A 13517-nucleotide genomic window follows, 5' to 3' on the forward strand; every position below is an offset into this window, starting at 1 on the left:
GTAAGAATATTCCCGAACTTAACTAAAACAACACAACTGAGAAGAAAAAACCTTTCTTGCATTAAAACAAGAAGCATTGGCAGTGGGAGCCTCTTTCAATCTTAGGTTTCCATGCAAATGCGTTGTGAAATTTGAAAGTAATAGATACATTTTTTCCCAACCTGAACAACTCAAAAGCTTTATTGAGGCGAAAAAATTGTCGTTGCAAGTAGGCAGCGGTTAAGAGTCTCGTAAGAAAGTCCAGTTCTACAGGTCACCTTTTACTTTTGTGTTATTATTTTCCTGATTCTCCTTTAATTTGCAGGAACTCTGCCCCCAAGATTAAGGGTTTAAAGGATTAAGACTAATAATTATAATATTGAACAATTACTTTTTCACTTCGTTGAATTAATTTGGATTTCTTTTTTTGTATTTGCCTTAACCATATTTCATGACAAAGTGGCCGCTTTGTTATTTTGTTTAAAATTAATAAAGAGTAGAACAGAAAAAAATGCATTCATGTGCAGCAGTTGCTAGGCCGGTCCAAAGAATGCTTACAAGGAGCTCGATATGAACTGGATGAGCTCCTAACAGAAAAAGCACAAAATTCAATGATGTATTATAAATACAGATTGTATCAATGGGGTCAAAAATCAGGGAAGATGCTGGCAAGGATGGTAAAGGATTCTCATTCTCCAAAAAAGAATAATCATAAGAACATGCCATACTGGGTCAGACCAAGGGTCCATCAAGCCCAGCATCCTGTTTCCAACAGTGGCCAATCCAGGCCATAAGAACCTGGCAAGTACCCAAAAACTAAGTCTATCCCATGTTCCTGCTGCTAGTAATAGTAGTGGCTATTTTCTAAGTCAACTTAATAGCAGGTAATGGACTTCTCCTTCAAGAACTTATCCAATCCTTTTTTAAACACAGCTATACTAACTGCACTAACTACATCCTCTGGCAACAAATTCCAGAGTTTAATTGTGTGTTGAGTGAAAAATAATTTTCTTTGATTAGTTTTAAATGTGCCACATGCTAACTTCATGGAGTGCCCCCTAGTCTTTCTATTATCCGAAAGCGTAAATAACCGATTCAATTCTACCCATTCTAGACCTCTCATGATTTTAAACACCTCTATCATATCCCCCCTCAGCCGTCTCTTCTCCAAGCTGAAAAGTCCTAACCTCTTTAGTCTTTCCTCTTAGGGGAGCTGTTCCATTCCCCTTATCATTTTGGTAGCCCTTTTCTGTACCTTCACCATCGCAATTATAACTTTTTTGAGATGCGGCGACCAGCTAGTTATCAGTTCTCAAACTTATATGACTGCTCCCTTCATTTTAAGTGCTTTTCAGTCCTTTTATAAAAATTTGTACTGTGCAGGAGATAGGGCTGAGCCAGACCATCCTTCTTTTTTTTTCAGGCTTGTCAATTCCACAATTAGACCAGGAATCAGCAGTGAGATTAAGCTCCCCTATTAGTGACCAGGAAATTCTCAGGGTGATCTGAGGTTTGACTCTTGCGAACTCACCTAGGCTGGATGGATTTCGCCCAGAACTGTATAAACTGTTAGATGATCATATTCTCACCCCTCTGAATAACATGTTTAGTACAGCATGTGGGCAGGGGGACTTTGAGACGGGCCATAATTTGGCAACTGTTGTGCTTCTTCCTAAGCATGGGAATGCTGCTATTAATTGCATCAGTAGCATGGGATCTTCTTAGTGTTTGGGTAATTGCCAGGTTCTTGTGGCCTGGTTTGGCCTCTGTTGGAAACAGAATGCTGGGCTTGATGGACCCTTGGTCTGACTCAGCATGGCAATTTCTTATGTTCTTATATCAACCTACATCTCTATTAAATCAGGAAATTAAGATCTTGGCTGCAGTTCTATCTCGTAGACTGGAGCAGTCCAGGCTTTAGTCCATGCTGATCAAGCAGGATTCATAAAGTGTAGACTTTCCAATACTAATCTGCTTAAGACAATCCTGGTGCTCCAGGCCACAAATGTGAGTAATAAGGATGGAGTCTTAGTCAGCCTAGATGCCAAAAAGGCATTTGATAAAGTTGAAAGGCCTTTTCTCACAGGACAAGCAGGATGGTAGTCCTCACATTTATTTATTTCTTATTTATTTATTTAAAGCTTTTCTATACCGGCATTCATGATACAATCGGGTCATTCCATGTCAAGTGGACCAGTGGTCCCCACTCGACCATCTCTGATTTTGCTGAAAATTTATAAGGATGTACATGTATGTTTGAAACGAGGTTCTGTAAAGTTTTAGGGCCAGATATCAAATACTTGGGGCACTGTTGCCCTTTCACTGGAGGTCCCACCAAGCCCGCGGCTTCAGCTACGAGGATTTTGCAAACTTTGGCACATAGCCATTATAGAAATATAGTGGCTATGATGCTGAAATTGGACATACTAGCTCAACTTTTGCTGGTGAACACGAAAAAATTAGTACCAGCAATCACAAAACAACATGTCGGTCTTAATTTAGTGTCAAAGTGGCTTAAAAATCACGCGACATGACATTTAAGCCATACTTTGACCAAGTATAACTCAAAACCAAAAACCACTAGTAACTGGTGCTTTACCCTGTATACCAAACAGCTACATGACTTTGCATTGCTGCAATATCAGGGTCAAAGCATATGTATTTGTGGAGATATTCACACCCACATATGATGAAAAACGTTTAATGATCAAATCTGACCTATTTTCAAGGTCAAATATCTCAAAAAGGGTACCCCTAAAATCTATTTATTTTGATATCAGTGGAAAGAGCAAATTTTTCTCTACAAGGATCATCATTTTCTTTTTTGGAGTCTCTCAGTTTAAGAAAAGAAAAATGCCACTGAACATGGCGTTTTTTTAATCATATGCAATGAATGGTAACTGTACTATTTAAACCCTTGCGTTGGTCCATGGTGGTTATACCACTACCAATTCCCTAAGAATTGGTATTATAATCCTATTAAGAATTGTAATAATGCCAAGTCTTTTGAGAATTGGCAGCCCCATCGCCTAGGGGCCACGCCCGATAGCCGTGCAAGGCCAGCCACGGGCGGTCTCTTTATCGCAGGTTCCGAAGCCTGAGGGTGGGTGTCTTAAGCCTAGGATCCCAAGCCTAATATTGGGTATCTTTTGTTGGTTCCCAAGCCATAAAGTGCCCAGGAGGGGGGTCCTGACCTTCCCTCTCCCCCCCCCCCGCCAAATCCAGCGTCCCTTTTTCAGCGGATTTTGTCCTCCTCATGCACAAATCTTATCTAGCTAGCCTGCATGAGCTGGACAAAAGCCCCCCCCTTGCCCCCCCCACCAAAAATCCCTCACTCAGCGCCGTTGACCACTGGACCGGCCGCGGAGCCCCAGGGACTGGTGCAGGTGGTCCCGGGGGTGCTCCTCCCCCCCCCCCCCCCCCCGGTGGTCTCCCGTGTCCTTGGACCCCGCTGCTTCCTCGGATTCGGCGGATGCCCCCCCCCAGAAGGGGATGACCCTAGAGCCCTCCGTCTTTTTCGTAAGGAGGAATTAGAGCCCCTCCTCCCTTTTGTTTTGCAGGAGCTGGGTCTGGAGAGTCCCTCCGTGGATAATCTCATGGCCTCGCTCCCTAAGGATATGAACCCGGTTCTGGGAGGGCTCCGGGCTCCGGCCTCGGCCTTTCCCTTCCACCCCATGCTTAAGCTCCTTATCCTGTGGGAATGGGAGGCTCCTGAGGCTTCGGAACCTGCGATAAAGAGACCGCCCGTGGCTGGCCTTGCACGGCTATCGGGCGAGGCCCCTAGGCGATGGGGCTGCCAATTCTCAAAAGACTTGGCATTATTACAATTCTTAATAGGATTATAATACCAATTCTTAGGGAATTGGTAGTGGTATAACCACCATGGACCAACGCAAGGGTTTAAATAGTGCAGTTACCATTCATTGCATATGATTAAAAAACGCCATGTTCAGTGGCATTTTTCTTTTCTTAAACTGAGAGACTCCAAAAAAGAAAATGATGATCCTTGTAGAGAAAAATTTGCTCTTTCCACTGATATCAAATAAATAGATTTTAGGGGTACCCTTTTGAGATATTTGACCTTGAAAATAGGTCAGATTTGATCATTAAACGTTTTTCATCATATGTGGGTGTGAATATCTCCACAAATACATATGCTTTGACCCTGATATTGCAGCAATGCAAAGTCATGTAGCTGTTTGGTATACAGGGTAAAGCACCAGTTACTAGTGGTTTTTGGTTTTGAGTTATACTTGGTCAAAGTATGGCTTAAATGTCATGTCGCGTGATTTTTAAGCCACTTTGACACTAAATTAAGACCGACATGTTGTTTTGTGATTGCTGGTACTAATTTTTTCGTGTTCACCAGCAAAAGTTGAGCTAGTATGTCCAATTTCAGCATCATAGCCACTATATTTCTATAATGGCTATGTGCCAAAGTTTGCAAAATCCTCGTAGCTGAAGCCGCGGGCTTGGTGGGACCTCCAGTGAAAGGGCAACAGTGCCCCAAGTATTTGATATCTGGCCCTAAAACTTTACAGAACCTCGTTTCAAACATACATGTACATCCTTATAAATTTTCAGCAAAATCAGAGATGGTCGAGTGGGGACGATTTTAAAAACTGGTCCACTTGATGTGGAATGTCCCAATCATATGATGCCGGTTTGCATGTAACAGGTGGGTGTAATAACCTTAAGCAAATAACAAGTGGAAAGGAACAAAAGTTACAATAAAACAGGGTAGTTGGAACTGGAGTAGGAATGAAACAAGAGTAGGAGTAACTTATAGTAATTTTATAGTAAAAAACTGTTTACTTAGTGCTACAAGGTCTCTTAATAGATTTTCTTAATAGTTGTTGTTGTTGTGGAGAGTCAGAATCGGGGAAAGGCTTGTTTAATTAGCCAAGTTTTAAGCCTTTTTCTAAAAGTTAGTAAACAATGTTCTAGTCTGAGATCAGGGGGTAAGGTGTTCCATAGATATGGTCCCACTGTGGAAAAGGCCTGATTTCTGAAAGCATGATGGTGAGTGGATTTAGATGGGGGAACAAGCAAGGAACCTTTGTAGGCCTCTCTGATTGGTCTTGATGAAGTGTGAAGTCTGAGGGGGATTTGGAGGTCAAGGGGGGCTTGGGAGTGGATGGTTTTATGGATGATGGTGATGGACTTGTGTAGGATTCTGAAGTGTATTGGTAGCCAGTGTAAATTTCTGAGAATAGGGGAGATGTGGTCTCTTCTTCTGGAGTTTGTCAGGATTCTGGCTGCCGCATTCTGGAGCATCTGAAGAGGTTTGATGGATGAGGAAGGGAGACCTAGCAAGATAGAATTGCAATAATCTGTCTTGGAGAATATTACGGCTTGGAGGACTGTTCTGAAGTCTTGAAAGTGGAGGAGAGGTATGTTAGATTTCAGTAATTTAAAATGTTGTTTCTCTTAATGTTTTATGCAATTTTAATTTAATTTAATTAATTATTCACCCAGTTCTTCATTTCCTTGTTCTATGTAAGACACTTGTGTTATGTCATCCCAAAGTTATATGTAAACCGAAGTGATTGGTAACATTGTTACCAGAACCTCGGTATATAAAAAATGTTAAATAAATAAATAAATAAATAATTCGTTTTAGAACCTGCAGCTTATAGAAGCAGTTCTTGGTTGTGTTGTTAATGAATGTTTTTAAATTCAGGTGGTTGTCTATTACTACTCCTAGATCTCTTGCTTGGTTAACAATGGTGTTGGCTGGTGCACTTTGTGGGGTAGTCCTGTTTTCCGGGGAGATGAGAAGGAGTTCGGTCTTAGCAGAGTTTAGTATCAGGTTTAGGTTTGTGAGAAGTCGGTTGATCTCTTGGAGGCAGTTTTCCCAGTGTTTATGTGTTTTAGAGATAGATTCTTTGATGGGGATCAAGATTTGTACGTCATCAGCATATAGGAAATGTTTTAGTTGAAGGTTAGTTAAGAGCTGGCAAAGAGGAAGGAGGTAAATGTTGAAGAGAGTTGGGGACAGGGAGGAACCTTAAGGAACTCCTAGTGAAGAATTGAAGCGAGGGGATTCTTTATTATTGATTTTGACTTTGTAACCTCTGTTACAGAGGAATGTTTTGAACCATGTGAATGCTGTGCCTGTTATTCCAATGTCCGATAGACGGTTGAGGAGGATGGAGTGATTAACCGTGTCGAAGGCCGCCGACAGGTCAAGGAGAATTAGTAAAAAAAGATTGTCCTTTGTCCAAGCCCATGATGAGGTGGTCTGTTAGCGAAAGGAGTAAGGATTCAGTACTTAATGCCTTGCGGAACCCGTATTGGGTGGGATACAGTATATTGTGATCTTCGAGGTAATCAGAGAGTTGTGAATTAACTTGTTTTTCCATAATCTTGGCTACAAATGGAAGGTTAGAGATAGGGCGAAAGTTGTTTGGATTGTTAGGACCCAGATCCGGTTTCTTTAGGAGGGGTTTGAGGGAAGCAAGTTTTAGGGCATCTGGGAAAATTCCCTGTGTTAAAGAACAGTTTATGATATCTGCCAGTGGTTTGGCGATGGTTTCAGGTATTAGGAGGAGAAGTTTTGATGGGCTTTGATAGAGGGGATGGGAGGAAGGTTTCATCTTCTTTAGTAGAGATTGAATCTCTAGGGCAGTGGTGGGTTCAAACGATTCCAGAGAAATTATTTTATTTAGGAGGTGGTAGGAGCTGATAGGTGAGGTGGTGGTAGGGGGCAAGAGGGTTAAAAGACTGGAAATTTTGCTTTGGAAAACATGGCCAGTTCATCAACTTTGGATTGTGCTTGGTCGAGAGGCATAGAGAGTGTGTTGGGTTGAGTAAGTTCAGATACATAGGAGAAAAGGGCTTTGCGTCGTAGACGAGATGATGAATCTTGTGGGCATAGAAATCCCTTTTCGACCTTAAAGTAGAGTTCCTGTAGTGGTGGAGGGCGGATTTGTACGCGGATAGTGTGCTGGGGCAAGGTGTTTTGCGCCATTTGTTTTCTTTCTGAGGTTTTGTTTGAGTTTTCGAAGGTCATTTGTGAACCAAGGTTGTCTCTTTGGGGCTTTTGGGTTGAGTTTTTTTGTTGACAGAGGACATAATTTGTTTGCTATTTTCTCTGTGATATTGCTCCATGATGCTAGGGCTGAGTTGGGGTCTGAAAGGTTTATGTGTGGAAGTTCATTAGCCAGGTGGTTGCTGAGGTCATCGGTGGAGCAAGCTCTTCTGTAGAGAAATGAGGATTGGAGGGGGTGTGTGTTATAGGTTTCTGTTATTGAGAAGGAGATTACTGAGTGGTCCAACCAAGGGACCAGTGTGCATACAGCGGGGGAGATGAGTGCGTGATGCCTGAGTTTATGAAAATGAGGTCCAGGGTGTGGCCAGCTTTATGGGTGGGCTTGTTGATGATCTGCTGGAAGCCCATGGCTGTAAGTGTGGAGAGCAAGGCCTCACAGTTGGTTGAGAGTGTGGGTTTGTCGACATGGAGGTTGAAGTCTCCTAGGATCAAGGCAGGGGAGTCCAGATTCATGTGTTTTGCAATTATTTCTACGATGGGGGAAGCATCTGTGTCGAGAAGACCTGGTGGAGCGTAAACTAAGAGGATTTGGAGATGGTCGGTTTTGAAGAGGCCAACTTCTAGTTTGAGTCAGATTTTACTGGGAGTTGGGTGACTCTCTCTTTATTTTTTTTAACTTACACGTCATTTATAGTAGAAGTAAAGTTATGCGGCAGAGGGCCACGGCGCACGGTGGATCACGAAAGTATTTATGTGCACATCCTCTGGTTCACGTCCCGAAATGCCCACGCCCCACCCAGACCATGTTCACGCCCTGTCCCTTTTAGAAAATTTTTTAGATGTTCACATTGTGGTAAGATACACATCTATCTTGCTGGCTTTTAAAATCTGCTCAGCGCATGCGAGCCTGACTTATTTGCGCATCCCCTAAATAATGCGCTCATCAGCTTTTAGCATTCACCTTTAAGTTTGTACCTGAGGTAACAGAGGGTAAAGTGATTGCCCAAGGTCACAAGGAGTGGCAGTGAGATTTGAACCCTGGTTTGTAACCTGCTACACTAACCACTAGGCTACTCCTCCACTCCTTTAATAGCCTCTGTCACCTCCCCATTTAACCATGCTAGCAGTCATTTTGTCGTATTTCTGCCTTTTTTAATGCATGAATAGAGAGCTTCATTTTCAGTTTTTATTTTATTTTTCCCAGGAATTTATCAGTGTTTCTTTATAACAGAAATAGGAGAAAATTAGTGGAGAGTCCTTTCTTTCTACTGATATAATAAACACTGATAAATTCCTGGAAATAAAATAAAACCTGAAAACGAAGTTCCTTATACATTAAATATATTTAGTCTGGGCTTTTCCTCTGTTCAAAACAGGCTCAAAGTGCCTGTGTACTTATGTTCTGCATACTGATAAGATTTTAAAATGAGCTTGCAATCCCTTGAGCACAAAGCACCCATGGGACTACAAGGCCTGCAGGGAGGCTCATTATTGCCCTCCCAGCATTTTTCTTAGAATCACTTGAATAGGTCAATTTTGACTGTCATTACAAATGCAATATTCGATGTAAGGTAAAACAAACTATTGATAATCAATACTTTAGATCATATTTTATGGTTATAAAATAAATGCAGAATCAGATTATTTTGCCCTAGATAACTTTTCAGATTTCAAATGTTGAGTAAAATTGCTGATTTGATGCTTCTCCCTGAAAGGCACTTTATATAGCCTGATAAGCCTGTTTTCTATGGTTGAACAATTTTAGCCACCCACAAGGATTATCTTTACTAATGCTTTCTAAAAGAGAGCAACTTTGAGTGTGTGTGTGGTTTTGTGACTGTTATGTGATTGCTGTTTTTTGCCCAATGAATTTAGTGCTCCAGATTTGACAGCACTGGATATTGAAGTTCTTCATTTATATATAGAACAGGAACAGTATGGATAGTGTTAGTACATATTCCTCATACTATCCTGCACTGTCTCAACCTTGGAGAAACCACTTATATAGATAAGAGGTTAATTTGGTTTTCATGCTTATGTAATCTTTGGTATCACTACTGAGACTACCAATAATTGTGGCAATTAGTGCTGAATTTGTAATGGTTAAGTTCTTTTTAGTGATGATAATTTCGCCAATTTATTTCAGATAGATCTTCAGATAGTAATGACTTGGGACTGCTGCCCTGCTGAACCAGATTTGAGCCACTAATGTGGAGGGGAATGACTCTGTAGCCTTGTACGAATTCCCAGACTCATTCACTTTACTTGGCTATTTTATTTTACATTATTTGGGACCGAATTTGTTAGTAAGCTAGATTTGATTAGTCTGTAAAGAAGTGTGTCAGAATTACTAGACCTTCAGTTTTTATTCCTCCTTTTAGTGGGCATAGGTTAGCTTCTAATAATGAAATGGAAACTTCCTGAAAGGATTTATCTCAATATTTGTGTTGATTTTACTTTATAGGAAGAACCAATAACATTTTGTGAAGAAACTTTTGTTTCTCACCGATCCAGTGCCATGAGGCAATTTCTGCAAAATGCAATACAGCTCCAACTTTTTAAACAGGTATTATTTCGTTCTTTCAATTTACACCTTTTTTTTCTACATAGAAATGTGGTAGATGCCAAGAAAATGTTTTGTTCCTAAGTAATTCAGTAATATGATTTATTTTTATTATATATCATACATTTGATTTGATAGGTTTTGCTAAAGGTCTAGTAACATAGAGGTCGATATTCAAAGGATTTGTTTGGATAACTTTTCAAGATACCCAGACAAAACCCAATATTTGAGTATTTTTCCCCAGCTTGCCAGCTAACTTTTGTGTGGGTAACTGGACAAAATTTACCTGATAAAAAGAAGCAGCATTGGGAATATACCTGGGCTCATCTTTAGCTGATGAGCGCTCATAGTCAGCGCTACCCGGCTAAAGTTAAGTCTGGGTAAGTCTGGTCAGAAAAATAGTTGTCCTAAAATTGCCTGAATCACTTTACCTGGGTATGTTCTGCTGAATATCCAGATAAAGTTATCTGGATAACTCTCCCACTCAGTGCCTGCTGAATATCAGCCTTATAGATTTAAATTTAATAATATGGATTTATCTTCCATTAATAGAAATAGAGATGGTGATAGATCTGTAATAAGAAAAACTGAATAACATTCTGAACCTTAGGCCCATTTCCATCTCTAACAGATTCTAGTGTCAAATTATAATAAATATATTCTATTTCCAAACAGCAAGAAGCTTTTTGGTAAATTGATAATTCACTCCAGGATAGTGAATTATTGTCATTATTGTCACATCTCAATTGATTAGAAGCATGAGTTATGTGCCTGGTACACACAGTGATCATAACCATAAGGAAACACTGTCTACTGCCTTGAAAAAATTCTAACTTTGAATCTGTATGGTATTGTGTTTGATATTGGTAAACACCCAAAAAATTAGAAATATGTTAATCAATTTCTATGTTTGCTGTGCTTTTTTTTCTCATTGCTATAGTTTATCGATGGACGCCTTGATCTTCTTAATTCAGGAAATGGCTTCAGTGATGTGTTTGAGGATGAAATAAATATGGGAGAATATGCTGGTAAGAGCTATTATTTATTTACAAAGATATGGATAGATATTAATTAGCAAGCAATCTTATTTACGATTTACATTGCTTTACATCTGATTTTATTTCATTGTACAAATATATGATCAATTTAGTGATTTAGAAAATGAGAACCCAGCTTTTCTTCTTTTTAACTGATTTATCCAGAATTTACAGTAGATTGAGAAATGCTAGCGAACAATGTAGTAACAGTTTGTCTTCTAATTGCATTGACTAGGTCAGGCAATGAAGACTTCTCTATATTGTATCTTTCCAATTAAAGAAAATATTAGTTATTCTAAATTCTCCTTTAGTTATATGTTTAATAAGATTGTTTTTTATATTCTAGGTAGTGATAAACTATATCACCAGTGGCTCTCTACAGTAAGGGTAAGTGAATAATACGTTTGTGAATTTAAATGAAAAGAATTTGATGGGAAGGTCACTGTGTACTTCCCATTGTATATTAGGTATTCAGATAAGATGATGAATGATGTGACTGTTTAGTAGACACCCTCACTGTATATATACTATCCATGCCTTTCATTACAGAGCTGCTTGTGACTCATTACATCATGGAGGTCAATGGCAAAGACAATAACATTTTGCATATCCGACTGCATTGATTTATATATTGCTTTTTCTTCTCTCATTTTTCTTCCTTTTCATCCTCATCTCTTTTTCTTCAATTATTTGTGTATGCCTATTCTCCATGTTTTAGTTTCCCTTTAGGAAATATAATCATGTTGTTGGACTTAGTGGAATATGTGAATGAACTGTGCTTCATTACAAGTCTTGATGGACACCTAAGGCAATAATGTATTGAAAGCTGTCATGTGTAGTACCCTGCCAAGTTTGAGGAATTGCATATAATTGTAGTAATATATGTTCAAATTTTAAAAGGGCCATGCGCATTTTAGAACAGGTCCTGCCCCGATACACACCGAAGTGCTAGCCTGTCTGGAAGGGGCAGGGGCAGGCCAGGACAGCGCTATTTGATGCTGTCCCTGGGAAGCGCATGCCGACAGCCAGCTGGCGCACAGAAAATGCTTCTGCTCTGGAAGAGCAGTAAGTATTGAATTTAAAAAAATGGGTTAGTTAGGATTAGTTTAGGGGTCGGGGAGGAAAGGGGGAAAAGAGAGGAAGGGAAAATGGGGTAAAGGAAAGTTACCTCCCAGTCCGCTCCTTAATTGGAGCGGACTGGGAGGGAACTGGGTGAAGGCCCAATTGGGTGACCGCGGATACTATAGAAAAGTCCCTCCTCCCCCCGCGTGCATGCGAGTTGCGAGCTGCTCACACATGCATGCGCAGATATTAAAATCTGGCACACATGTGCAAGCAGATACCTTATTTTATAACATGCATGCGCCGACGTGCTCATGTTATAAAATGATCGCGTCCATTTCTGCGTGCTTTGAACTTGTCGGAAGATATTGTGACACTGCTACAGGACAAAGTCAGAAGCATTGCTGATCTGAAAAGAGTCTTTGAAGATAGAAATAATAAGATTCAGAGGAACAATTTTAGAATTATGTGGATTCCAGAGGGAATAGAAGGTGATGATGCAGTGACATTTATGGAGACTTTTCAGCCAAAGCTCCTGGAAATTCAGTTTATGAAAGACTAGAAGCATTGATAGTTTCAGGTCTATAGTAGATTTTTGTTATTGAATCTGATTGTGTGTAACAGTATACCATAAAAACAAAATGGAGTCCTATAGTACCTCAATGCACTGTGAAAATCTTCCATTGCTTTCCTGTGAAAATGAAGACATTGTAGTAGAGATTTCCTGAAAATGCAGCAAACAAGTAGAGTAATAATGTTTCATGCAATTATTAGTCAAACATATTGAGCTTAGTTAATGACCATTGCTTTGTTGAGAATTTGGAGGAACAAGCTTAAAAATGGTATGGAAAGATCTTATATGGGAATATGTTCTTTATTACCAGACTTTGAAATGTATTTATTTTTAGACTTGTATATACCGTTATTTGGAACGTGCCATCACAACGGTTTACAATGATATAAATAAACATTAGGAAATCATGAACTGTAAAACAATAAAACGCACTAATACACAGGCCGATACAGTAAAAATGCGGGAGAGCAGGCACGCACAGGCCACTCTTCTGTGCGCGCGATATAGTATCTTAATTTATTTAAAATAGGTCTGGTGGTAAAAAGAGGCAGTAGGGACACTAGCGCGTCCCTAGCACCTCTTTTTTGATGGAAGCGGCGGCTGTCAGCGGGTTTGACAGCCGACGCTCAATTTTGCCGGCATCGGTTCTCGAGCCTGCTGACAGCCACGGGCTCGGAAACTGGATGCTGGCAAAATTGAACGTCCGGTTTTCGACCCGACAGCCGCGGGCCCATTTTAAATTTATTGCTTTTTTAAACTTTCGGGACCTCCGACAATATCGCCATGATATTAAGTTGGAGGGTGCACAGAAAAGCAGTAAAAACTGCTTTTCTGTGCACTTTCCCGGTACCCAGAGAAATTAGCGCCTACCTTTGGGTAGGCGCTAATTTCTGAAAGCAAAATGTGCAGCTTGGCACGGGAATACCTAATAGGGCCATCAACATGCATTTGGGCGCTATTAGGTTCGGGGGGGTTGGACGCGCATTTTGGACGCACTATTACCCCTTACTGAATAAGGGGTAAAGCTAGCGCGTCCAAAACGTGCCTCTAAATGCCGGCTAACAGTGCGCTCCGTCGGAGCACACTGTACTGTATCAGCCCGAAAGGAATTAGTTAAATCCAGCTATAAGAATAAGATAATAAAAATTGTTAGGCATTAAATAAATAGATACATAAAAGGTAAAATAATAAGTACTAAAATCAAATATTAAATACAATACCGTAGTTCCATGTGAGAATCACTAGTTCATAACGGTTTAAAATTAAAAAATATGAACAAGTCCAGAATTGCATGGCAAGTTCAAAGCA

General features: G+C 40.2%; 1 protein-coding gene across 4 annotated transcripts in view; it reads left to right on the forward strand.

The window, feature by feature from the left end:
* The window catches only part of DENND1A (DENN domain containing 1A), a 1620172-nt gene that overhangs the window by 1291722 nt on the left and 314933 nt on the right, over nt 1-13517 (forward strand). For all 4 annotated transcript variants that reach the window (XM_029611167.1, XM_029611164.1, XM_029611165.1 and 1 more), the window contains 3 exons: nt 9438-9539; nt 10477-10564; nt 10920-10960. In XM_029611167.1, coding sequence (XP_029467027.1) covers nt 9438-9539; nt 10477-10564; nt 10920-10960 — 231 coding nt within the window. The remainder of the gene's footprint in view (nt 1-9437; nt 9540-10476; nt 10565-10919; nt 10961-13517) is intronic.

This window comes from Rhinatrema bivittatum, chromosome 8, assembly GCF_901001135.1.
Source record: "Rhinatrema bivittatum chromosome 8, aRhiBiv1.1, whole genome shotgun sequence".
Classification (NCBI taxonomy): domain Eukaryota; kingdom Metazoa; phylum Chordata; class Amphibia; order Gymnophiona; family Rhinatrematidae; genus Rhinatrema; species Rhinatrema bivittatum.